Here is a 27,456-nt window from a genome sequence, read left to right as displayed (position 1 = left end):
TCCTTCCTTCCTTCCTCTTTCTTCATCCTTCCTCCTTCTTCTCTCCCTCCTGCTCCTTCCTTCCTTCTTCTTCCTCCTCTTCTTCATCCTTCCTCCTCCTTCCCTCCCTCCTGCTCCTTCCTTCCTTCCTCCTTCATCCTCTTCTTCTTCATCCTTCCCTCCCTCCCTCCTCCTCCTGCTCCTTCCTTCCTCCTTCTTCCCCAGGGCTTCCCCCGCCCCCCTGGGATGCCGAAGGACCTCCCAGGGGGCGGGGAAAAGGAGCACTCCGGCGGCCCCAGGGCTTCCCCCGCCCCCCTGGGAGGCCGAAGGATGTCCCAGGGGGTGGGGAAAAGGAGCGCTCCGGCGGCCCAAATCGGCGGCAATCGGCGGCAGGGTTGGTCTGGGGCCGCTCCTATGGTGCCCGCAGGCCGGATCCGGCCCGCGGGCCGTAGGTTGCCGATGCCTGCTTTAAACTGTCTCTCCCTCATAGGTGTACCTATTCTCTCATCCCTCTCTTAATATTCCATGCCTAATGGAAGACACAATTATTTTTTTATTTCTCCCTTATTGTTCCTTGAAGTGCTTCATGAAAAAAATAAAAGGTGAGAGGAAGTTCAACATCTGCAAGTGCCAATTATCAAATTGTGGGAGAGATGTTGAAATCTGGCAGATTCATAAAATTTTAATCTTCTTATGTTTACTACCATTTGGACAGTAAAGATATTAGAGGCAGTCATGATCATGTTTGAAAACTTACCTGGGATGTAGATCTAAAATACTATGAGAGGTACTGGGCACTTGAGGGTCCTCCCAATTCACTTTCTCAATCCCCACAAGTCTCTTTTCTAATGGTTCAGCAGATGAGACATGGAGTGGCTTTGCCTGCAATGGTGGTATTAAATATTAGAAAGAAAAACTTTATTGTTACTCTTTAGGAAAAAAATATCAAGATAAATAATTCTTTTAACAATGATAAACTCAATTTTACATGGTGTTTCTAAAAAAAACAGAAACAAAAATGTGAATTCCAATTGTCTTTGTTACTAAACTACTGAAGAACTAATCCAGTCAATTTCCTTGAATTTACCACTAGAGTAGAAGTTCTAGCAGGTTCAGGTTTTTGTAGTTCAGATTTCTCATTTTCAATAAGTGTTACTGTTGCTTCATTTGCTTTGAAAGACTGTGTTTCTTTCCTTCCAACAGCCCTTCCAACATTGGGTTTTGGTCTGTGGAATCTGCTTCTGAGTGATGGCATTGGTCGAACAACACTCTCTTTGCCTTCTTGTGAGTTCTGTTTACTGGAGGATCTGGAGAGAGGATTAAAAAATACATGGCAATTAAATCAGTTCTATGTTTCAGAAATAACATCTCTAGGATTCTCAAGATATATACATATAACAGGCTATGTCCATATTTTTTTATTATTATCCCTAAACAGAAGAAGGGAGTATTGTTCTTCCGTTGATTATATTGGTTTGTATTGTTTCTTTTATCTTGTGCACTGCCTTAAGAGGGTTCCATCAATAATGATGAATTAAAAGATAATTTAAAATAGTTAAATGAATACAATTTAGAAAAACAGAAGTTCACTATGCATAAATTATTGGTAACTACTCTTCAAATATCAAGCAACAGAATAGATGGATTTTATTGCTCTACTATTCATCACAAAAAATAAGTTTGTATTATCTTGCTTCCATATTCCATAATTACACATTCAGCATTTTCATAACCATTTCTCAGTTAATTGTGACATGAATCCAAAGAACCACACATCATGTAGTTCTTGTGTCAGGAATCAATAACTCCTATTGATCCTGCCACATTCTGGGGTAATAATAATATTTATTTGTATTCTGCCTCTTCCTGTATTGGATCGAGGTGGATGTTTGGCTTTTGTCTAGCCTCAGTGAGAAGGGGAAAATGGGAACAACATGGTTCTCCCCTGTAAAAGAATTTAGTGTTTTGAGATACTACTGTCAACAACATTCTGGTGAGAAAGTTGACTGAGTGTGAAGTTTTGAAATAGAGTGACCAATGGTGGCTGTTGTTAGAATTCAGTGTTGGGAATCTAAATGAATTGTATAAATGCTTATGGTTTGAACTGTAACTCAGATCCATCAAAGACCTGCAGAGTGCCCACTATATTCTGTTTTTCTTTCCTTTCAATACACTTGTCCTGTTTGACAAAGTCCAAGAGCTGTGTTATTGGCTGGGGGGGGAGGTGACCTAACAGAGAACCTGGCAGCTTGTGCCCTTGAAGATCTGCTTCTGAACAAAAGGAAACCATCAGGAATAGGACTTGATATAACACTCAGAGATTGGTCTCTTAAAAAAATCAGTGGAAACTAGCAAGCCATTTTTACAAAGAAAAGCAGATCAGAGGGATGGAACTTTCCTTTCTGTTCCATACCACCTATACCTTCATCCACAACTACTCCATGTCCATCAACAAATTAAAATTGAGACGATGACCTGTAGCAAGGTAGTTAGGACCATACAAACTGTAAGCCAGGCACCAAAGCTGCTCTAACAATAGCTATATTAACTAAAGGTAGGGAGCCTTACTTACTTTGAAATAATGCATTAAAGTGCCTCCCATTTCCCAGAAAGGAAAACTCTGCTGTAATAATCACTAACTGACCTTAAGTGAATTGTTTTTTATAACTTCATTTTTTAACCTGTGAAAAAGAACAGAAAAAAAGCCAGTGTCCTCTCCTTCTAATAAATGTCCTGAAAAATCAGCAAATCCTTACCCGAGTGAAATGTTTTTCTGAGTATCTGGGGACCGTAACACCTTATTTGGTTCACCATCCTCACAGCCTGAAAGGTTTGGAGGAGACAGATGGAGGTTTTTTTGTGAAACTGCCTCTGCAGCATCTGTGGAGGACTCCTCTAACAAATGTGACAGTGGCACAAATTCACCATTTGCTGCTTCCTAAAATATTAACATAATATTCAGTATCTGATCAGAAATGCATCCAGTTCAATTATAAAGTGCAAGAGAAAAATAAATAATGTAGGAAACTCAAGTAGATCTCATTAGTCTGCAAGGACTACCAACATCTCAATCTTTGCTACATTAAACAGTATTTTCATTTCCTAAGACAGAGATGTAAGAAAATGATTATGTTATATGTCTTTCCTGTTTAAGGACAAGGTAATCTAAAAGACAATGTTGCTTCAGTTTGTAAAATCTATGCATTTTACAGTAAATCCATCTCAAATATGAAAGCGATTTGAACATCAACATACAGACTGAGTCTCCCTTCCCAGAATTCTGAAATGTGAAATATTCCAAAAATCAGAAAAAAAATTCATGGATGGCTGAGATAGTGACACCTTTGCTTTTTGATGGTTCAATGCACACAAATTTTGTTTCATGCACAACATTATCTAAAACACTGTATGAAATTACATTTAGACTATGTGTATAAGGTGGCAATGGCAAATTTCCTCTGAACAAATCTTGTCATGAAAACCCCAAGGTAAGTTGGAAACAACTTGAAGGCACACAAAAACAACAACAACAACAGATGTGTATGAAACATGTATGATTTTTGTGTTTAGACTTGGGTCCTACTTCCAAGATATCTCATTATGTACAGATATGCAAATTCAACATCCAAAAAAATCCAAAATCCCAAACATCTCTGGTCCCAAGCATTTCAGATAAAGGAGACTCAACCTGTATTCTCTTGCAGATATAATACAGAGTGCTTCTTTAGGCACATTCAAAGAACTAACAATGTCCTTGACATATGATTTCCTAGAAAATGTATACTGGAAGTTCAAGAAAAATTTCACAAATTAATTTACTATGAATTATAGTCTTAAACCCTCATGTTATCTACTATTGTAAACATATAAATTAGCTGTCCTATAAAGGACAGGTACTTTAATGTTCACTATTAAGTATGTTTTTGAGATGAAAGTAAATTAATATGTTCTATAAAAAGGAAGGTTCATTTTCATTAGTAAATGGCCATTGCACTGTGAACTATTACATTAATCATGAATATCAAAGCACCAGCTTTAAAATAAGTCTTACATCTAGGTTGGAGGACTCACTGCATTTTCTACTGAAATCAACTGAACTCGCTATTGTAGTTTCACTCTCCTGTTTGTTCCCTTGCAGCTCTTTTCCTGCTTGTGATGGCGCCTCTTTTTCTGTTGCCTTTCCCAACTTTTGCTTTGGACTAAGGCAGTGACTCTTCAAAGAATATTCTGTTTCAGCAGAAAAATCTTTTTGGTCTTGCTGAAGACTGGAATCTCTGGTTCGTCAAGAAAAATCAATAGAACTATGATTATGTATTACTGAGAACAAACAAAAGGTTTTGTTTCATCTTTTAAAATCCTTAAAAATGTAAAGAACACAACAGAAATTAACATATAAACAGTACAATGGGCCCCTGATATCAGCTAGGGTTTGGTTCCAGGTTCCTCTGTGGATGCCAAAATCCTTGGATACTCAAGTCCCATTAAATACAATGATATAGCAAAATGGTGTCTCTTATACAAAATGGCAAAAGTAAGGTTTGCTTTTGGGGATTTACAGTTATCCCTCTGTATCCACGGATTTATTATCCATGGATTTAAGCATCCACGTCTTAAAAATATATTTTTTTAAAAGTATAAATTCCAAATAGCAAACCTTAATTTTACCATTTTATGTAAGGGGCACAATTTTACACCGCCAATGTATTTAACGAGACTTGAGCATCCACAGATTTTGGTATTCACGGGGGTCGTGGAACCAAACCACAGCGGGCCCACTCTATATATTTTAAAAAATATTTTCAAGCAGTGGATATGGAAAGCCTACTGTATTGCCCAATATAACAATCCAAGTAAATGTGTGCGACCTTCCTACATAGTACAATTCAGTACTAAAATGTGTGTGAGAAAGTTGAATAAAACCTGGTGATTTTAAACAATCAATTAAAAAATTAAACCAGATTTTAAATTTTTAAATCAGTTTTTGTTTTTGTAAGTACAGTTATCCCTTCTGATTCGGACACACACACACCCCGCAAATTGGAAAAACCGCAAATATTGGAGCCCATTGTTTTTAATGGCCGCTGCTCCTGCACACGGCCCTGCATGTGCCATTTTGTCCCTCCTGGCTTCCCAGCCACAGAAATTCAAAACTGCTAGCAGGAAGTCAGCAAACCAGGAGGGAAGACTGTACTCAAATCTAGATTCTGAAACCCAAGTTCTACTTTTCACATTTGAAATGAAATTTATTTCATTAGAAATGAAAACACATTTCTAATATGGTTCAAGAGAATCTATATGCAACAGAAATAATGGAGAACCTATGATCTTCCAAGTGTTGAATAAAATTTCCAGAATACCTCAACACTGACTATAAAAGACAGTGCTAATGGAAGCTGGAATCCAACAGTGTCTAGAGGATCACAAGCTTTGAAGTATTGTAATAACTTTATGCTTATTTTTTTCTCTTCAAGATATAATGAACCAACCTTGCAGCAGAATCTGCCACAGTCTCCAGACTCCTGCTTGACAGAGATATACTTTTGAATTCATGACTCTCAAATTCCAGTGGCATCTTTCCTGGACTTGTTGGTGTAGAACCTACTTTCTCAGTACTAGCAACAGCTTTGCTTTGTAACACTTCATAGTGCAGCATGTCAGCTTCATATCTGATTGCCTCCTAGGAAATAAATGAAATTGGAGGTCTAATACCCATTTAGCCAACCAATTAATACAAATATAAAACACAAAGAGCTACTTGGGAATTCCTAAAGCAATTATACCAGAATAAGACAGTATGATATAGCAGAAAAACTGCTTTATTCTGAAAAAGCCTGTCTCATCTAATTTTAGAAGCTAAAGAACAGTTAGACATGGTTAATATGGCTAGAATGCAAACAGGGAATAGATATGGCTAGGTAAGAATTGTGTCTGAAATCTTGGATGGCCATTTGCCATTTGCCGGTGTTGACTGTACTGGGCTCAATGAACCATTGGTCTGACTCAATTGAGTTAAAAATATATAGCCCTACCTTAACTGAATTGACATAATAAAAAAGTACATTCTGAATTATCTTGGGTAGTCTGAAAATAAGAAGCCATTTCTAAACAGATGATATGTTTGGCTAAATTGTATCACATTTAAACAAAACAGTGCTGTGTTCTTGAATGTTTTGAAATCTAGACCAAGGGTTGAATAAGCCATGAGAGTAGTAAGTTCATCTTTGACTGTGGAATCTCAGAAAATGCAGTTTCAGACGAACTCATGATCTAGGCTACACTGATATGAATTAAGGTGACTTGTAAAGACTACATGAGCTGCTCCTGGTCTTATAATACAAACAAACAAAACAAACAAGCTTCATTTATATACTAGCTCTATGTATAGTATACACTTATTATCAGGTTCATAAAAACACAATGAGTGTCCTGGCACAATCATTTATAGAAACGTAAGTATTTATTTGTAGGGTGACACCTAATTTGTTCAATGTTGTAAATGAACAGAAAATGTTTTATGTTCAGTGTACTTACAGTTATATTCTTATTCAGGAATTCATTACTATTACATTCTGGTTGTATGAGAGTCTTCTCTGGTTCACCAGCTATTTTCAATGTTTTTCCATTTTCTGCTGCAGTGTTTTTTGCAGATCCTCCTTGCCTTCTAACTATTCTTCCTAAGTTTGGTGTAATCCTCTGTATTCGACTCCTTGCTAATGGTGCAGGTTTTAAAACAGTCTGCTTGCTGTTTTCTTGAAGAGTGGATTTCTTATGAACCCTTAAAGAACAATCATTCAAGAAAAAAAATGAGGCACCATTCCTAAAGCAATCCGAGAGGGAACAAGTACTGCAAAAACCCTTGATGTCATAATAAATCTAAGTAGTTATTTGAACCAACAACAAACAGCATCTCTAATTTCAAGAAATTTATCACAATGGAGGATCCATTCTCATGATAAGCCACCAATGAGAATGGATAATCTCTCTGGCTAGTTACAGACGGGCCCATGAGGCTCCGTCATTACGCGCACGGCACTTCATGACGCACCTTGCCCCTTGTGCATAATGACTACGTCAAAATGGTGATGGCCGTCCCACATGGCCACTGCCATTTTGATGTAGCAGACGCTCTGCGTTCGCACATCGTGCTGCAAAAATGATGCCGCAAGTGCGTGACTAGCGCCTCGCGGCGTCTCTTCCGGGGACAAGGAAGGAGCACGATTTTCGCGCTCCTTCTTTGCTGTGTCCAGGAACCGCGCGGTTTGGATGCTGCGGTTCCCGGACGCAGCAACCAGAAGCGGCACGAGACTGCCCCTTCTGGGCCGTCTGTAACACGCCTCTGTCATGATAAACTTCTAATAGAATTGACAACAATAAATCTGTAAATCAAAATGCAAAATTATATAGTGAAACAGACACCAGATGTAAATGTTTAAAATTGTTTTTTAGACAAATTTGATCAATGTTAGTGTTACATCCTATTTTCCCTGTTCAGCCTGAGATTACTAAAGCAAGCCTAAGTTAATGAGATCCACCTTGAATTTTCATCGGTTACCATGACTTTGTATACTTCCTTTGTTTTTACTTTCCAGGACACAAAGAAAAAGAAAAGAAGAGATATGGTAATTGGAAAAAAGTACCTTACATAGGAAGATTGAAAAGCCATGGATTGTACTGATTATTTACTTGAAGTGCTTTCCCCCCATGTAAACTTATTTTACACTTAACAACACGTATTTCCTATATTTTTGTCTTGTGCTGTTCTTTTTTTTTAAACCCCTCAAAACTTTGTTCCCCTCCAGCAGAGGAAGGAGGGGCAATGTCCCCTTCCACTGAACACTCTGTGCCCCCCATACATACCTCCCCCACAGCAGGTTTTTGAGAAACTCCAAAGGCTGCAGGGGAAAAGTAAGGGAAGAAATTTCCATCATGGTGTCACTGTAGTACTAGCACCATGTTGGATTTAGTTCTTAGTCAGTGTGGGGAGTTGCCAAGAGTGAACCAAAATATGCTAATCTGATATCATTACCTTCCATAGGACAGTATTTTCTAATCATACTATCAATAATTCAGAAGACAGTAGCACACTTTCCACTTTCTTCCCATACTTACGAAGATTCTGTATCTAAATGCCTGGGATCTTTTACAGCAGTATCCACAGTGGTGGCATTGGGTACATCATCCTGATCATTATTCTAAAAATTAAATATGAAAATAAAATGAACTGCTATGCCTTTCCAAAACAAATCGCTTTCACCAACTACACTTAGTGAAATGCAGAAATCAAAATGATTCATTGGGCATATTAAAGCGACTGATCAGAATACAGGTGCAAAACAAAAGGAATGTGTATCCAACTTTTCAGTAGGTTCACCAAAGTGTTTGGTAGCTCAAATGTTGCTTTGATTGCTCTTAAAGCAGTGTACTACATTTTAGAAACATATCACAGTGAGAGGGATTCTGAATCCAAGCAAGATGTTGACAGGAGAGACATTTTAGAGGAGTGCATGTCTCTGTCCATCATCAATTTCCTACCAGCAAAAGAAAGCAATGAAGTGCAGGAACAAAAAGGTGGAAAGATCTCAGAAGTCACAGGACACATTTTGAGTATTCTTGAGAGGATGATATCCTAATATTGCTCTTCCAAAAAGATACAAAACCTATCTTCTATACTATATTTTTGAGATGATCAAGATAAAAAATTTGGTTGCCACAATTGTGAATACGTAGCATATCTGCATACAGAGCAGTTACAAACCATAAGTGCAATGTAGGACATCATCCATAGATGAAACTGCCATTACATAAAAATTAATATACTCTACGAGTTATAACTACATAGTTATGACACTCTCTAAAAACTATTATAGAAAACAACGAAGTCTTTTATATAATGGGAATTCTATGACCCTTCAGTTTTGACACACCTCAGCATTTGTATACTGAGAGAGTGCTTCAAAACAGAGAACTGGCCTCCATAGCTTGTCAGGAAGAGCATTCTTCCTAAAATAGTTCTGTCTAGCCCCCTGCAAGCAAAAACAGTTTTGGAAGAGACCAAAAATGTGAACAGAACTTCCCCCTCCTTTACATGAACAATGAAATTATTCAAAACAAACACAAAGAATACAAGATATTTTCCTAATCCAATTTTTGAACATTTAAATCCAGAATGCTGAATACCTTTTCTATTGCATCAACAGGCTCTGGTTTATCAAAATTGCTATGGAGAGATGCTTCTTTTCTGCCTGATGCCTTCATTATGTTAGGTCTAGGTTTCTGTCGACAACCTCTCACTTTTGTCTTTTCTGCATGAGTATTCTGAATTTGCCTAAAAAAAACAAAAATTAAATCACACCTTTTAAAAGCCTGGTGCTATTTAGGCAAAGAGAGGTACTCAATACAAAGTTCTGTATTGAGAACAGACTTAAAACCAGGTAACAAATAGAGGGAGGGCAAAAGAAGTCAGTTGGCTTTTCAAGAGTATTCTTCACAGAGTTTGTATGATTTCAAATGCATGATTTTAAACAGTCATTATTGTAAGTGTGGTATCTGCCATAAATTCCATCTTCACTGTACTAAGAACAGCTCCTTCTGTTTAAATCTCTAGCAACGTTATACTTCATGCAGTATATTACTCTTATCTGAAAAGAATAAATCAGAGTGAAAATTCATGAAGCGGTCAAACAGACCGGCGGCTTGGAGTGTGTTTTTTCCACTCGTTTGTGGCTAGGTGGAGGCTGCCTTAGGCAGCCCTGGCATGGCCTCTGGCAGATTCAAGGGTGTGCATTATCTTCACATCACAACCCCAGATCAGCCTGAAGCCAGTGCTTTTTGCCCATGTGTTTCAGGCCAATGCCAACATTTTCTCTATTCCTTATTAACCAAGAAAAAGCTATTCCTGTAACATTAGATTATGTGCATCTTCAGGAACAGCTTTTATCATCACAGCTGAATATTTTAAGTGGTGAAATGCAACACAAAGGTTTTTTTTAATCTGAAACTTACTGTGATTTGCTCTCCATATCATTGCTTGCTTTGTTTGTTTCCTCACTGGTAGATCCAATTATTTCATTAACTTTATCTTCCACAGTACTCTAATTGAGAAAAAAATAATTTTTCCATATGTTCAATGATGCAATCTTCTAAGTAACATAGAACATAGACTAAGGATGGCATCTCTCCTCTGGATGCCTGCCTGGGGTCAGTAATGGGCTGGATGAGGAAAAACAAACTCAGGTTGAATCCAGAGAAAACGTAGGCACTCATGATAGGTACCCTTGGTCCAGGGACGGAGATTTGCCAACCAGTCATGGACGGAGTCACACGTCCCCTAAAGGACAACGTTCGCAGTTTGGGAGTACTCCTGGACTCATCTCTACAATTATCATCTCAAGTGGATGCGATGGCCAGGAGTGTTTGGTATCAGCTTCGGCTGATACGCCAACTGTGTCCCTACCTGGACCAAAAGGACCTTGAAACAGTGGTACATGCGCTGGTAATCTCTCGTTTAGATTTCTGCAATGCACTCTACATGGGGCTACCTTTGTACCAAGTTCGGAAGCTTCAATTGGTTCAAAATGCGGCAGCCAGATTGGTCAGACCATATAACACCGGTGTTAAAATCCCTTCACTGGCTGCCAATCAGCTTCTGGGCACAATACAAAGTGTTGCCTCAGGCCCAAGTTACTTGAGGGAACGCTTCTCCCTACACAATCCACCCCACACTCTCAGAACAACTGAGAAGAATTTATTAGAACATACTAAGACCAGGTTAATATCAACTTCCCACAGAGCGCACACAGCCATAGCCCCTAAGTTATGGAAGAACTTGCCGGAAGAGATCCGTCTCATCACCACCTTAGATGTCTTTAAGAAGGCACTGAAGACAGATCTCTTCCAGTGGGCCTACCCAACTCATCTTTTATAAAGAACGAATAAAAACTCCCACTTCTGGTTGTAAATGTGTATTTTAGATGATGATCTTATTGCCTGAATTGTATTTTTAAATGATGTCATTGTTTTATTGTAAACATTTTAAATGTATTATTGTATTATGATTGTAATCCCGCCTCGATCCATTGGGAGAGGTGGGAAATACAAATATAGTTTATTATTATTATATGGAACAATGCAAACAACATTCTAAAAATCCGAGATGACTGGTGAAATCAAGATTTCATGTGTAAAATAGAATAAGTTCCTCAAATCTGTAGGCAATGCAATACAAAAAACACACTGTATTAATTTTAAAATGTTTAGTCCCACACCTTTTCTACACTACCCATAGACTTAGAAGGAGAAAGCTTTACCTCTGATACATCACCAGTTAGACGGTCTCCTTTTTCAGATGCTCTTGTTATGTCTGATGGAGTTCTCTGCAATGGTCCTTCCATTGTGCGCTTTTTGGTAATTGCTATTTCTGTTTCCCTGGAGGTAAATAGAAAATATTTATTTTACTCCATTTCATGTCACACAATGTCAACTGAGATCCTTATTGAACTACTTTGGAACACTAACTGTTTCCAGAAAAGGTTATTCCTAATGCTGATGAATCATTGCTACTCTACTGTCAGCTACAAGGGGAATTGCAATTGACATTGCAGATCATCAGGAATATCACAGTTCTTCTCCATGTTCATCCCACTGTGTGTGTAGCATACACACCAGCATATCTAGCAAGGCCACTATTGGTAAATGAGATCCACTTACTCCAGGCAGTCACTTCAAGAAGAAAAAAACAATCTGAGTAATCTTAAGAAAATATAAAAACAATTATTTATTTATATAACATAAAGCACTTTTTATTTTAGAAGTGCTGCTCAGAGGTAGAACTATTCTGCTCACCTTACTTCATCAAGACTTGGTGGTACTGCATTCTGATTTTCAACCAGTTCATCCAACACAGATATGTCACTCTGCTATGAAACCAAAATAGCCAGTATGAATTTAAAACCCTAGTTTCCCATAAGAGATACTATACAAAGGAATAGACTTTTAACATTAAATTGATTACCTCAGTAAACAAAACAAAATAAAAAAGAGCACTGAGCTCCTCTTATATCCAGACATTTAGGCCTTTATTGTGCCTATCATGTTTAGATCAGAAAGAAACACACAAGTACTCTCACTCTTGTGGAGAAAGGAGAAATAAACAGAGGGAGAAGCTTTTAATGTTGTATGTCAGGCACTCTCATCCCATGTAGAAATGTAAAGTTCATCATCATGCACATACAAAATGCTAGATAGTTAGGCCAATAGTTTTTAAAATCTCCTTGCTATCATCTCTGCATCACTCCCCACTGAACATAGAATAGGCCCTCTCATGTAGTCCTACAATACTTTCCCCATATGGAGCAAGACAACAACTGCTTAACCCCTTCCTTCCTAATCATTTGTGTTCTCTGAATTGTTCCCAGACTCAGATAAGTTCCCTCCCCTCTCCCTCACCCCACTCTTCGAGAGAAAAGATATAAAGGTCCTCATATTTTTTATTTCTTGAGAACAAAAGAGCTTGAGAGCAATTTGGAGTAAGAAGGCACATTTTAAGAGCCCCACATCAGCTTTCACATGAGCCAATAAGAGCTACTTTGCCACATAAGTAAATGCTAATCAAAGGAGGAACTAATCAAACATGGAGCTACACAAAATGTGCATTTCTGCCCCTAGCACCAACTACTTCAATGGAGTGCAGATAACTGGAATCAGCTCAAGTTCAAATACATTTTAAGAGCTGATAAATTCAATTACTTGGCAATATGCCTGTAGATACAGGTGCAGTGTCTTTCCAGCTCCCTAAAAATGCAATAATGTTAGGCCAATAATGAAATATATTCAAATTTAAAGCTTCACACAAATGTCTGTGCTCATCTGTGCTGATCTTTGGAACATTATCATATTGTCTGCTCTGTTCACAGCATCATAAGGAGAAATGCAGGTAGAAATGCTTCTAAATATTTTTACCTGGGTTACATTGGTCCCCTTAAAACCATTTTTATTTGTGCCGAGAGAAACTGAGGGCTGTCCAATGTGGTGCTCAGAACTAGGTTCCAAAACATCCAATTCACTAGGCTCAGCTTCTGTTAATATACCATCACAAACACTGAAAATATAAGGACATTAAGAAAGCATTATTTTCCCTCATTAAACATGATAGCTCCTCTCACAGGCTCACAGACAATCACTAACTTGTATTTTTGCCTTCACATCATGGTGCTAGTCTAGACAGAGCTTGCTCAAAGAATTTCATAAATGATAAATACTCAGTTATGTCTTCACTATACTTCACTGTCATTTATATAGTACTGTTAATGTAAAATGTCATCTTGTTAATGTAAAATGTCATCACAGCTACCATGAAAGACCTTCACTATTTTCATTGTATATACAGAAAGAGTAGACGAGAAATAAGTTTTCTTCAAATTTTCAATCAACAGTTGGACAGAAATACAGGACCCAAGTTTAAAGCCTAACACTGTCAACAGAAAGCTAGCAACAACTTTTATAGGGTCACAGCACATCCATTGTGAAATGTTTATGATTTTAAGCCATACCTCATAAATATGCTAAGATACTTGTTTTGAAAACTCTGTGTACTTTCCAGACATAATATGCTTGTTTTTCAACATCCTGAAAAGAAATGGCCTTAAGTAAAGTGTCAATAATATGTTGGTAACCTAACCATGCAGTTCATTGAACTGAATATTTGACTTAGAACACAGCCATATATCTGCTTTGTAGTTGTGTCAAATGCAAAGAAAATAATGTCAAACAGTAATATAGGAGGCTTTCAGGTGATTTTGCAAAGAAAATATGTGATAAATGTGTGATATGATTTGCAAGACTACATAGAGATGTCTTAATACAAAATCCAGATATAAATTATTACTTGGATATACAATCTTGCTCAGTCTCTTCATCTACTATGCAGCACTGTAGATCTTCTTCTATCAAGGAGTGACTTTCTTCATGTATTACTCCATCAAGGACATCCAGTTCTGCATCATCTTCATTAATGCTATCAACCTCAATACTTGGTACATTTTTTCCTGACAAAACATGATAAAGCATTATAAATTCATCAAAAATATTACCTACATAAATCAAACATATCTTTACTTATAAAAGGTTGAGCTTACACTTGCTTCCAGAATATACAGCGTACCCACGCCATACGCAAGCCTGCCATACGTGGATTGCAGCTTATGCATATAGCAAGCCAGGGAAGACAAAATGGTGCATGTGCCGCGGGAGTGCACCATCACAGAAACCAATGAGATTTGAGTAAATGAGGTTTTTTCCCCATATGAGGAGGGGTCCAAAACAGACCCCTGCAAATAGGAAGGGCTCACTGTATTGCAAATGTTTAGTTGTAAGATGCAAATCAAAATATTACAAAATATATTAAATGCGGGGGGGGGTTAACCCGGTGCCAGGGGCAGGACTTCCGGGGGTACTTCTGGGACACACGACTTCAACCATCTGGGGGCAGGACTTCTGGCTTCTGGGAGCAGGACCTCTGGGGCAGGGCTTCTCCCCCGCTCCAGCCCTTCAGCTGCCTCTCCAGAGACAGCTGAAGGCCTGAGACAGCCGGGAAGAACAGGAACAGGTGTGCACCTGTTCCTCCTCTTCCTCACCATCCGCGTGCCCTGAAAAATGGCTTCATATGCCATCTCTGGCACACGTGAAATAGGTTCACCACCATGGGCTCTATTTCCATCAATCAATGAATTAACCAAGATAAGCCCTCCCTCCAGTCCATCTGCCTTGGTCCAGGCCTCAGAGGGAGAGAAGAATGCTGGACCTGATCCCCTCCCTCCTCACCATTCCCTTCTCCTTTTGTGTCATGTCTTTTTAGATTGTAAGCCTGAGGGCAGGGAACCGTCTATTATCCCCTCAGTTGTAAGCCGCCCGGATTCCCAGAGATAGGTAAGTACAAAAATTAATATTATTATTATTATTATTATTATTATTATTATTATTATGCCAGAAAATACAGGCATTTTTGATCCACCAAAAAGATCCAGATAGCTACAGACAGGGAAAGTGACAATCTTTTGCCATTTGCCCTTATCTGTGCACTCCGTTATGTTCCTTGAAAATTTGCTTCAAACAATTGAGACACCCTCTGGAATAGTAGAGAGGGTGTCAATGGAGATTGCAAAGAGAGGGGCTAATCAGCAAAGATTGCCTCAATTTCCTTTCTGCTATTCTACTCAGGAGACATGCTCCCATAAATGGAATAACAACTACATTCAACCATTTGCTCCCTGAAATGAAATAAGGAAATCCCTTGCATATTATCCCAGTGACACAGCAGCAATAACTTATATCCTTACTTTTCTTTCTTGACCTTTCTCCCTCAGCCATTTCTTCAGAGGTGGTTCTCTCTTCAGGGAGATTCTCTGTCTCATGTTCAGAATGTTTCTTTTTCTTTTTCCTCTTCTTTTTTGGCACCACCAATTCTGTCATTGTCTGTCCCTCTGCCTGTTCCAAGATGCTAGAAGATACTTCATTCTCCTTTTCAGCTGTCTCAGCATCCACTTCCATTTCTGTATCAGAAATTCCAGCACTCTGGAGATCTTCTTGACCATAGCTAGGCTGCCCATTGACAACTTTACCTGTCAATGTATACAGTGTAATTACACACTTGCTGTTTTTGTTGAGTCCCTTCAAGCTATTTCCTAAAGTGAACCTAGCATCGGATTTTGGTAGCACAATTTGTTCAGAGGAGGCTTGCCATTGCCTTCCTCTGAGGCTGAGAGCATGTGACTTGCACAAGCACACCCAGTGGGTTTCATGGCAGAGCAAGTAATCAAGCCCTGATCTCTAGAGTTGCAGTCCAATGCTGAAACTACTACACCACACTCGCTCTCTTAGAACAGTAGATGACTATTAATATAACTAGGGCCCAAAAGAGACAGGCTAAAATGTACAGCTTCCAGCCACTTCAAGGGTGGGGCGGCAGATGACACACACTCCCACTGTGGCCAGAAGCTGCTCTGAGGCCACCTAAGGCAGCCCAAGACCATTGGCAGAAAGGGCGGGGGAAATCCGCTCCTTGCCAGGGGCCCATTTAGGACCACAACAGCAGCTCACTTTCAGAGCGAGGCATCCTGTCACCACAGTCCCGCACCAATCGGGGCTTGATTGCAGGCAGAGCGGCCAAAGGCCACTCCTTCATACCCATCTGTTTCACCCTTAGATAACACAAAACTTAAAACACCTAAAGTAGTTGAAAACATAAGCAAACAAAAGATCAGTAGTAAAGTACAGACCATGGGAAATATCTAGAAGATAATCATTTTGTGAAGCTGGGCTTGGAAAGGGCAGTTCCAGGTAGTCACCTTGTTAAGAAAGCTAACACTCTAAACAGAACACACAGAAATTAGGGAACCCCCTATCTCTAAGAAGCTGAAGGTTTTGTAATAAAGGAAATGTATCACTTTCCATTATGTTTTCAGTATTTTTAAAATACCTTTTCGCTTTTTCTGAGACATGTGTGCCTTTTTCCCACTGGAACTTTTCTCCTTTTGACGCTGACATTTGGCATCTTTTTCCTTTTTCCTCCTTTCATTGTCTAAGACTTTCTCAAGAAGTTTTGCAAAGACATCAAAGTCAAAGGGCTTTTTTTCTTCTGTAAAACAAGGAGATAAAATTATTACTTATTTAACATAAAAATACAAATACTTCAATCACACCTTAGAGGCTAGCAAATATACTGTACTATGAGCTTCTACAGGCATTTGTTGTTGCTGCTGTCAATACATTAGCCACTTGCCTAAGAAAATTCATGTACAAAGGATTTGTTGTTTAATATGTATGGAGCACTGCAGGAGATAGAAGAAGCTTGAATTATTTAACCCTCATGCACTAATTTAAAAAAACAAAAACCAGTAGCCTGAATGGTGGAGTATTTTCTGACCCCAATGAGAGTCTCCATGTACTGTGGAATATGAAAATGCCCCAAGTCCAAAGTTGTGTTCTGTGTCACCACATCATGGTTTGCTGAAAAACGGCACGGAGGATTTTTGTTTGTTTCTTTGTTTTAAATACAAGTATATCTCACTTAACACATTGGATATGCTCCTGGGCATTACTTCTTTAAGAGAAAATTAGTTTCAGCATTGCAAAAGTAAACAAAAACATTTTGAATCTTCAAGGCTAAATGCATCCAGGGATGATTTTTTTCCCCTTTGCAAACCTCCATTTTTCTTATTATTTCATTTAGGGAGGCAAACTTACAGAACTTTTTTTTAATCAGGCTTATCTGATCTCCCCATCACCACCCTCCCAGTACTAATGCTGCTAAAAAGCTTCCTGTTAGAGGGATATCTGTTATCACCTCTAATATTCATTACCATCTTGGAAATATTAAACAACTCCATTAGCGCAAATGTAAAAATATGAGGTACAAAAATTAAAGGAAGTGAGTATAAGCTACGGGTATAAGCTGACGATATGGTTCTAATTTTAGAAGACCCACTGAAGAATATAGATTTTTCCCTAACCGAGTTAAAAGAGTTTGGAGAATTTTCAGGGTTTAAGATAAATAAAGACAAGACACAAATGATAACTAGAAATATGAAAATTGAGGAAGAAAAAGAATTAACAGCAGGATCAGGATTTAAAGTGGGAAGGAAAGTAAGATACTTAGGAATCTGGCTTACAAACAAGAATATTAATTTATTTGAGAATAACTGCAAGACTGTATGGCATGAAATTACAAAAGCTATGCAGAGGTGGAATAAATTAGATTTGTCTTTGTTGGGTAGGGTGGTAATTATAAAGATGAACATATTGCCTAGATTTATGTTCCTCTATCAAAACCTACCGTATTTTCCGGCGTACAAGACTACTTTCTGACCCTCTAAAATGGGGTCAGAAGTTGGGGGGGCGTCTTGTACGGCAGTAAGAGCACTTACCTGGTTGTCCTGCCAGCTTCCAAAGGTGCCTCCCTGGCTGCCGGCTTCCAAAGCCCTCCAGAGCCCTTTGGAAGCCGGCGTTTGTGGGCATCAGGCCCCCTAAACTTGGCCTATAGTAGGCCAGCGCACTGCCTGCATGCAAGGCAGGCTTTGCAGGCCTCAGCAAAGGCCTTAAATAAAAATAAAATGAGAGGAGCATAGAGAAAGGGAGAGGAGGGGGGAGGGAGAGGGAGAGAGAGAGAGGGAGGGAAGGAGGGGAGGGAGGGAGGGCGGGTGAGAAGAGATGAAGGAGAGAGGGGAGGAGATAGAGATAGGGAGATCGAGAGAGAGTAGAGATGGATAGATAGAGAAGATGATTGAGTTCTACTCGCTATATTCGAGAGATAGCTGACTCTAGAGTTATTAGATTAGGTAGATCTCGATATTTCTCGCTCGAGCTATAACATTTCTAATATATCTTTTTGATGATCGATCGCTCTCGCGGTATCTATCTCTCTTGACAGCTTTCTGATCTCGGCTCGCTCTCTCTAATCCCTAGCGATGTGTCATTTCGAGAGAGCATCTGTCTCTATATATACTCTATATCTATCTCTCTCTATCCTTCTCTAAGCCTCTCTAGCTCTATCTCCAGCGTACAGCTTGCCCTCTCTCTCGTCAATCCTACTCTCGTTCGATCGAATGGCGTTTCGCGGAGAGCTCTCATAGATCTCTCGCCTTTCTCTCTATAGACTCGCTCGCTCGCTCGCTCGCCTGCTCTCTCGCGGCGGGCGCCATCGCTCCACCTCCGCTCGCTCGCTCTCTCGCGGTTCGCTCGCTCTCCTCCGAGAGCGCTCGCGCGAGCATCCCTGCTCGCTCGCGCCCTCGCTCGCTCGCTCGCTCGCTCGCTCGCTCGATCGCTGATCGCTCGACCTCGCGCGCGGGCCGGCGGGTCGATAGCTCGCTCGGCCCTCGCTCGCTCTCGCTCGCTCGCTCGCTCCGCTCGATCGCGCTCGCTAGCTCGCTCGCTCTATACGCCCGCGCGCGCCCTCATCGCGCTCTCGCGCGCGCCCTACGCGCGGGCCGGTCGCGGCGCGGCGGGCGACGGGCGCCAGGCTCGCCGCGCGCGCGCGCAGGAATCGCTAGACCAGACCAGGCGCCGCGCGCGCGCGCGAGCGATCGCTAGCTAGCTACGCTCGCTCGCTAGCTCGATTGCTTCGCGCGCGCGGGCAGCGGGCGGGCGCGCGCGCGCGCGAGCCGGCGGGGGGGGCAGCGCCGGCGGGGGAGGGGACGGGGCAACGCGCCCGCGCCGGCAGCGGGCCGGCGCGCGGGGGCGGGCGCGGGGCCCGCGCCGCCCGACGACTCGCGACTCGCTCTCGCGCCTCGCGCTCCGATAGCTAGCTAGCCTTCGCGCGAGAGCGCGGCGCCCTAGCCAGCCCACGCGGGAGGGGGCAGGCCGGCGGGCGGGGGGGAGGGCGGGACTGAGCGCCCGCTGCTAGCTCCTTCGCTCGAAGCGCCACTCGCCTCGCTCGCTATCGCTGCGCGCGCGCGCGCCCTCGCGCGCGCGGGGGGCCGGGCCTCGACGCGAGCGCGCGCCCTAGCTCGCTATCTCGAGCGCGAAGCGCGCGCGCTCGCGCGCGCGCCGCCTGCGCGCGGCGCGCGGCGGGGGCGCGGAGCTCCGCGCCTCGGCCCTATCTCGCTCGCTCGCTCGCTCTTACGTTCGCTCGCTCGCTCGCTCGATCGACTCGCGCCACTCGAATCGTGGCTGATGGCGGCCTCAGAGCTCGCTCGCACTCGCTCCTCGCTCGGTAGCTCTCGCGCTCACTTCCGCGCCTCCCTCTTCTCGCTCGCCTTGCGCGCCACCCCGCGCCACTCGCCGCGACCGCGACGGGACGCGCGGGGGCTAGGAGCGGGCGACGCGCGCGCGCCATCGCATGGGCGCCTAGCCTCGCTCGATCGCTCGCTAGCTAGCATCCTTGGCTCGCCGATCGCTCGCATCGCTCGACGACCTGCTGCCGCGCGCCGCCCTCGCGCTGGGGCGCTGGCTGGTGGCTGTCTGCTGTCGGGCGGCTGCTGGCGCTCCGCCCGCCCGCCCCCCCGCTTCCGCCCGTTGGGGTCCCTGCCGTGCTGTTTTTCCCTTTTTCTTTCTGTGCCTTCCGCGGGGTGTCTTCTCCCGGCAGTCTCTCCCCCCCCTCCTTTCCCTGGCCGTTGGGGTCGTCGTCGCCCGTCGTTTCCCGGAGCCGGTCCTATTTTCTTGGTTTTCTGGAACGATAGAATTTCTTTGGAGCGGAAGACAGGATTAAGTGGCGATACTAAAAAGAAAAGATAAGGGAGGTTGTGCTTACTGGATTTGAATTATATTTTTGGGCTTGTGGTTTACTTTGGTTTGCAGGACTCTATCAAATTGGAAAACAAATCTACTGAACATAGAGTCATCAAAACATAAGATATGGGTGGCATGCCTATATTTGGTATCAAAGGAATTAGTTAATAAGGATTTTGGTAAATCATTCCATTCACAGGTGCTGTTAAAAAATTGGACCGCAAGTAAAGCAGATTCTATTCAAAAACGCCAATAACGGGTTTCCACTCAAGAGGCGTTTTATAGTAGGGTGGGAAGAAAATCAAAACTGGTTGAGGTCCGATTTGTGAAAGATAATGATATGGTGGGTAGAGTGAACCAAAGAAGAGGATTAAATGGGGGAAGAAATTGATTGGTTTTGGCTATTTACAAATTAAATCAAATTAAAGAGAATTAGATAAGATGGATTTGAAATTAGACATAAGGAAAGATAAAAAAAGGGGATAAAGACAAGGGAAAATACAAGTTCTATTAACTGCTTCGAAATTGGAGAGAAACTGTGACATCAATATGTATATCGGCACGGAGATAGGGCATCCGTTCCATGGAATTGGGAACTTCCGGGAAAAACAACACAAATTTACGATTGCTCCAGGATCTCAAGGAATTATTTGAAGATATGGTGGTATTTCACACCCCGAATGCGGGTGTCCTGGTGGGCATGCCAGAAAGGGGCCTTTTATTTTTTCTTTTCTTTTCTGAGCGCTGTATTTATCACCCTTATCCTTTTCACGTTGGTGTCCTGTTGGTGGTCTGTGCTTAACGTTCTGGAAGAATTCACAAGCAATGCAAACATTTTCAAAAAAATATCCAATGGTACGGGAGCTATGACCCCTTTTTGGGAACTGAGATAGAAAAGAGATACTGGAAAGTAGTTTATATTTTATAACAGCAGCGGCTATTACTAGCAAAAAATTGGGAAACAGAAAAATTCCAGAAACAGATCATTGGATACAAAAGATTGGGGGATTAAGAGAGTGGATAATTAACTAGTTTGCTACAAAACAAAGGAACGAAGGAGAGTTTGGGAACAGCTGGAAATATGTGAATGTGATTTGGGAGGCATTAGAATATGAAAAAAAAGTTAGTGCTCGCAGCATTAAGAAGAAAACGAGCATAAAATGGTAATATAAATAGAGAGATCGCAAGGGGAACAGAGAGACAAGAGCAAAACGACAGAATGAGAAAAATGGAAGCCCAAGAAGCGTAGCAAATGGTGGAAAATGACTGCAAGGGCGTATAATTCACTATTTGTGTTTTGTACTTTGTTTTTGTACTGCGTTTGGAAAACAATAGAAGATGAAATAGAGAAAATGTAAACAGTAGGTACATGAAGATACAGTCCTGCAAAGAACAACTGTTATCTATGTATATATACATCAATAAGTTGTTTTGGGGGGAAAGCTTCCTGTTAGGCAGAGGACAAGAGGAAAAGGGAGAAGCTATTCTGGTATGAAAATTTTTTGTAAAAATGAGCTTTGCTGTCAGAGGCTTAACTGAGGTAAGCTTGTATTTACACCCTGGAAGGTTACATTTGCTGGTTGTTGTTTTTAGTACAAAATGGAAAAAAAATCAACAGATTTGCTGGATGTTTTTGTTCTAGACAGGTTTTGTGTTGTTTATTTATGGGAAAACACTGTATTTACAACTGGCCTTAATTTGGGGACACTAATGGGTGACAAATCTTGTAGTCTACTCAATGTGGAGGTTGCAACTGTATGTTAATATGTAGCAATACTTACTGAATGCTTTATCTATTCTCCAGCCATTGGCCTTTTCTCTTACGTTTAAATTTATTCTGAAGAGAAAGTTGTGCCAGGTTGATTATTTCACGATTGAATGAGATGGTAGTCCATTCCTGAAGCCTATTGCCAGTCACCACAGCCATCACCCCTCATCCCCAAATTTTATTTGCCTCATTCATAATTGCAATGAAACTCAATCATGACAGATGCACAAATTAAGAGGAGTAGCTAATACCCCAGAGGAGAGGATCAAAATTTAAATGACCTTAAGAGATTAGAGAGGGGGGCCAAAAATACAAAATGAACTTCAACAGGGGAGAATGTAAATACTGCACTAAGGGCAAAAAATAAATGCATAGATATAGGGATCTATATGTCCTAGTAGAAGGACCAGTGACCAGTGGGTCCACAAGGGTCCTGTCCTGCCCCATGCTATCCATCTTTATCAATGACTGTGTGACAAAATTGGAGGCATCTTATCAATTTGCAGATGACACCAATTAGGAGGAGTATCTAATACCCCAGAGACAGGATAAGATTCAAAACGACCTGAATAGACTAGAAAGCTGGGTCAAAGCTAACAAATGAAATTCAACACAGAGAAATGTAAGGTACTGCGCTAGGCGGAAAATAAATGCACAGAGAGGGATGGGGGACACCGCTGAATGAGACTACATGTGAGGGATCTGGGAGTCCAAGTAGACCGATAAGTTGAACAAGTCAACAGCACAATGCAGCAGCTAACAAAGGCAATGCATTTAGGCTGCACAATAGAGTATAGTGTCAGATCAAGGGAGTATAGGGCCACAATTCCTGCTCTGGTCCCCCATGGATATTGTGTTTAGTTTGCTGGGCCCACAATTAAAAAAGGACATTGAGAAACTGGAGTGTGTCCAAAGGAGGGCGACTAAAATGGTGAAAGGTCTGGAAAACAGGCCCTATGAGGAAGACTTAGGGGCTGGGGGGATGTTTAGCCTGAGAAGAGAATGTTAAGAGGTGGATGATAGGCCCTGTTTAAATATTTGAAGGGATGTCATATTGGGAGGAGCAAGCTTGTTTCTGCTGCTCCAGGACTAGGACCCGGAACAATGGATGCAAGCTCCAGGAAAGAGATTCCACCTCAGCATTAGGAGAACTTCCTGACAGTAAGGGCTGGAACAAACTCCCTCAGAGTGTAGTGGAGTCTCCTCCTTAGAGGTCCTCAAACAGAGGCTGGATGGCCATCTGTCGGGGATGCTTGTGTTGTGATTCTGCATGGCCGGGTTGGACGAATGGCCCTTGTGGTCGTCTTCCACGACGACGATTCTATGATTCTAGACCACAGGTGAACATAAGTCAACAGTGTGATGTGGCACTAAAAGGTCAATGCGATTCTGGTTGCATCAATAGAAGTATGATGGTCTAGATCAGAGAAGTAATAGTGCCACTCTATTCTGCTTTAGTCAGGCCTCCTTGGAATAATGTGTCCAGTTCTGGACACCACAATTCAAAAAGGTCTTGACAAGCGGGGAGTGTATCCAGTGGAAACAACTAAAATGGTGAAAGGTCTGGAAACCGTGCCCATGAGGAGAGACTTAAGAGCTGCGGTTTTTTTTAGCCGGAGAAGAGTGGGGTTAAGAATGATATGAAGCCCTGTTTTAATATTTGAAGGGACGTCATATTGAGGATGGAGCAAGCTTGTCTTCTGCTGCTCCAGGAAGAAAACTCAGACAAGGGGGTCAAACCACAGGAAAAGAATTCCACTTAAATATTAGAAGAACGCCTGGCAGTAGGAGCTATTTGACAATGAACACGTCGGTGAGTGGTGGAGTGCCTTCTTTGAGGTCGGTGGGCATCTCCAGGAGTGCTTTTTTGTGTATCCTACGAGTGGCAGGGATTGGACGATTGGCTTTCCAACCTGAGGATTCGATCATTCATTCTGTGTCTGTTGATTGGTCTGTGAGACAATAGGTTTCAGGCACATGCTCTCAGTTTGTATTTGTGAGAATCAAAAAATTTTACTTTTGTGTTGGGTACATTACAGCTTGTTTTTTTAGCAGTTTACAAACAATGATTACTCTAGAAGCTTCTCTTCTCTATGTTATACTGATTCATTCATTTTTTTTTCAGCCTTATTATGTTGTTTTGTTTTCTTCTTTTTTGGAGTAAAGGAGATAGAGAGTTTATTTTCATCCCTAGGAAGTATCAACCACTAAACTCCAGACACTTCTCTTTGCTTTCATGGCTATGGAATAGCATGGTACAAAACAGAACCCATGGGACAGTAATTGACAAGAGCTAAGCAGTCAAACAAAAGTAGCCCGCATCACCTTCTGGCTCATTCTTTCAGGTAGGAATGAAGCCACTGTAAAACAATGCTCAAACTCAAATCCAAGCAAGTAGCACCGGAAGATACATGCCACTGAGAGTCACGCAGACCAAAAGGACACCGTCCCTCTGTTCAGGTCCTAGAGAAGGTCATTCACCAATGTGACCAAAGTCATTTGTATCCCATAAAAACTGGCTGAAGCCAAATGGAAAAGATCTATACAATGTGTTTCATCCTTGCAAGGCAATATCTACACAGATATACTTTGATAATTTGCTTAGAGAAGCAAGCTAGTTCCAATTATCTGTTCTAATACTGAATGGAACATTATAAAATATTACATACACAGCAAATATTATTTAGTATTTTAAAATGTTACCTTAATCCTGTCTTACCTGGTGAGAAAAAGCTGGCTATCATCGAAAAGTCTGTCCCTACCATACTTATAGCTAAGAAAAACATGTCTGTTTTCTGTAAAGAAAAAAAAACACTTTAAATAAAGCAATCACTATTCAGAGTATATAAATTTTAACCTCATAAGGGGCATATAAAATAGAGTATAAAGAAAGCATCATCTTTATATCCCCCATATAATCCACCCCGCACACTCAGTCATCTGGAAAGTTTATTGAGGATCTCTTCTACAAGATATAGGTCAACCTCCAAAGGGCATTTCCATCTTGGCCCTGGATCTGGAACACCCTCCCCGAGGAGCTCAGAACCGCCCAACTCACTGGATCTCTTTAAAGAGACTGAAGACCTTTTGTTTCTAAAGCCTTCCCTGGTTTCCATGATATGTGTGGACCCCCTATAGGATTAACATCTCGGTATATTGCTGCTTAGTTTAATGTTATTTAATGTATACTGTGCACTGTTTTGTAATTTTAATTATCTATGCAATTGTTTATCTTGTATGTATTTTTACTATGCAATTGTTGTACACCCTGTGATCAAATGGAATAGCGGTTAATAATTATTATTATTATTATTATATTATTATTATTATTATATACTGTAGTATTATAAAGATCACATAGCATACTACGGAGCTGCCTAGTGAGGCAAATCAGTGGCCTATATCAGGGCTGGAAATCATCTAACCCAGATAGTAGTGAATCGGCAAATCCTAGCAAGCAGCCCAAGCCACCTTAGCCAATGTTGAGGAATGCTTGGGGTTGCAGTCCAAAGTACCTGGAGTGCTACATGATTTCCACTCCGCTATACTATCTAGCAATGCACAGCGTACTTCACAGAGAGTTTCAGCTTTATCTGGAGATATCAGGTATTAAACAAGCAAACATGTGTTCCTTTACTGAGCTACGGCCCTATTAAGTAACAACGCACTATAACTGCTTATTATATTTCCTGTGGTAGGTTAATAAGAATTGCCTAGAAGAAAATGCAGTGAAATCTTTCCAATCTTTTAAGTTTCAGAGAATCTAGCTGGTAAGCGGTGCTGAATGAAACTGGCGTTGTCTTTTATTAGGTGGAAGTGTTTTTAATACCGCTCTCAGTCAGACTGTAGACAATGCTGGCATGACCACTAAAGAAAGTAAGACGGCAATAGTAAAGATTTACTAAATTTAACTGGGTGAGATACTGGTTAAAAGCATTCCACTTTGTAAATTCTGAAGGGTGAAAGAGTTGGATTTCTGCAGAATAAACAGTAAATAAATCAATTCTATTGTCGAACTATATAGGAAAATATTTTAATGGGGTTGTTGTGTTGTTGTGTCCTGTCAAATAGTTTCCAACGCATGGTGACCCTAAGGCCTCTATCCACAGGTTCATGGCAGGTTTCCAGAGGGGTTCGCATGGCATTTCTGAGGCTGAGAGAGGGTGACGTTGCCAGTTAACCAGTGGGTTCATGGCTCAGCAAGGATTTGAACCCGGGTCCTAGAGTCTAACCCAACACTAAAATCACTGTTCCACCGGGACTGCTGTAATAGGTAGTGCATATTTTATTGGCAGCAGATAGCACTCAACCTTTTCTTGCTTCTCACCTTCCAACTGGTGAAAAATAGTTGTTTGTATAAATTGACCCTATAATTTTGTACAACGGAAGGGAGAAAGAAGAAATAGAGGAAAACTTTCTCCTCAACTCATCACAGGCTTTGGGGCAGTGGTACGCCTTAAGGAGCTCAGCTGTTCAAAAGCCAATTTAAGAATCGCTCAACTTTATACAAATCATCAAACTACACCTACTTTTGGACACGGCTTGGTATAATAGGTTTTTCCTAAACTTGAATGAGTGTTGTAGAACCCGCTCAAATGGGGATCAGGTTTCGTCCACCACACATGTCCGTGTGTCCTTAAAAAGATTTACCGTTACTAAATGGGAAATGGGGGATATTCAAATAAAAAGAAATCAAGATGAAGCAGGATAACAAGTACATTAACTGCCTCAGAAGACAAATTAGGAAGACAACATGGTTTTCCTAGTAGATTTAAAATAATGAATTTTTGCGTTCAGTGTTTTACACTGAACTTCAGTACGGAATTGATATTACTTTCTATGCTGACAACAATATAATATTCTGTTTACTAATCACCCAAAGAGTTTTAAGGAACAAAAAAGGTCCCTTCGTGGACAATCTACCCATTAGGTGAGCAAAACATTTTAGAGACAGAAAGAAACAACATCTCACTCGCTCCATCACATGTGGCCGCCCCACCCATCTCTTCCTCCTGATTCATATATTTTGCGTTTCATCTGCTGCTAATCACCTCTCCTTTCAGGCACGGGAAATGTAAGAGGAAATAAAGTCAAGTGAAGTGGGAACAGTTGGAGGATGTTGTACTGCTCATTGAAGTTTTTGGGTGTGCCCACCCCCAAAAACACGCCAGTGGCGGACTTAGCAGGCAACTGCAAAGTGTGGGCATGATCAAGGCAAGTTGGGGGAAGGCATGATACAACAAACATAAAAAGCTGACTGTACAGAAACAAGTGAGGGGGTGGTGAACTTAGGAGCATCTGGAAACGCAGAGCTTTGTTGGGGGGGGGGTTTGTTCGCACGGTACATTTTGCATATGATCCTGTGTTTGTATTCAAGCGAGTTCTCTCATTATACAAAAGACTTGGGCCTGCAGGAAGCAGATTGGATGAAGGTGCTAAAACTAAAAAAAACTCTTAAGATAGAATACAATCTAAGTTAAAAGGAGTGTGTG

General features: G+C 41.3%; 1 protein-coding gene across 1 annotated transcript in view; it reads right to left on the bottom strand.

Moving 5' to 3' along the window:
- BDP1 (B double prime 1, subunit of RNA polymerase III transcription initiation factor IIIB) overlaps window positions 1-27,456 on the bottom strand; it is a 90,065-nt gene that overhangs the window by 39,453 nt on the left and 23,156 nt on the right. The window contains 17 exon segments of the mRNA XM_042447815.1: window positions 737-861; window positions 1,067-1,286; window positions 2,736-2,917; window positions 4,031-4,253; window positions 5,466-5,656; window positions 6,511-6,754; window positions 8,089-8,171; window positions 9,157-9,304; window positions 9,982-10,070; window positions 11,286-11,403; window positions 11,821-11,894; window positions 12,937-13,075; window positions 13,862-14,021; window positions 15,312-15,593; window positions 16,451-16,609; window positions 21,978-22,014; window positions 22,016-22,033. Of these exon segments, the coding sequence (XP_042303749.1) occupies window positions 737-861; window positions 1,067-1,286; window positions 2,736-2,917; window positions 4,031-4,253; window positions 5,466-5,656; window positions 6,511-6,754; window positions 8,089-8,171; window positions 9,157-9,304; window positions 9,982-10,070; window positions 11,286-11,403; window positions 11,821-11,894; window positions 12,937-13,075; window positions 13,862-14,021; window positions 15,312-15,593; window positions 16,451-16,609; window positions 21,978-22,014; window positions 22,016-22,033 (2,492 nt within the window).

This window comes from Sceloporus undulatus, chromosome 2 (assembly GCF_019175285.1).
Source record: "Sceloporus undulatus isolate JIND9_A2432 ecotype Alabama chromosome 2, SceUnd_v1.1, whole genome shotgun sequence".
NCBI lineage: Eukaryota > Metazoa > Chordata > Lepidosauria > Squamata > Phrynosomatidae > Sceloporus > Sceloporus undulatus.
The sequence above is the reverse complement of the archived record's forward strand: the minus strand, read 5'-3'. Positions and strand labels throughout refer to the sequence as shown.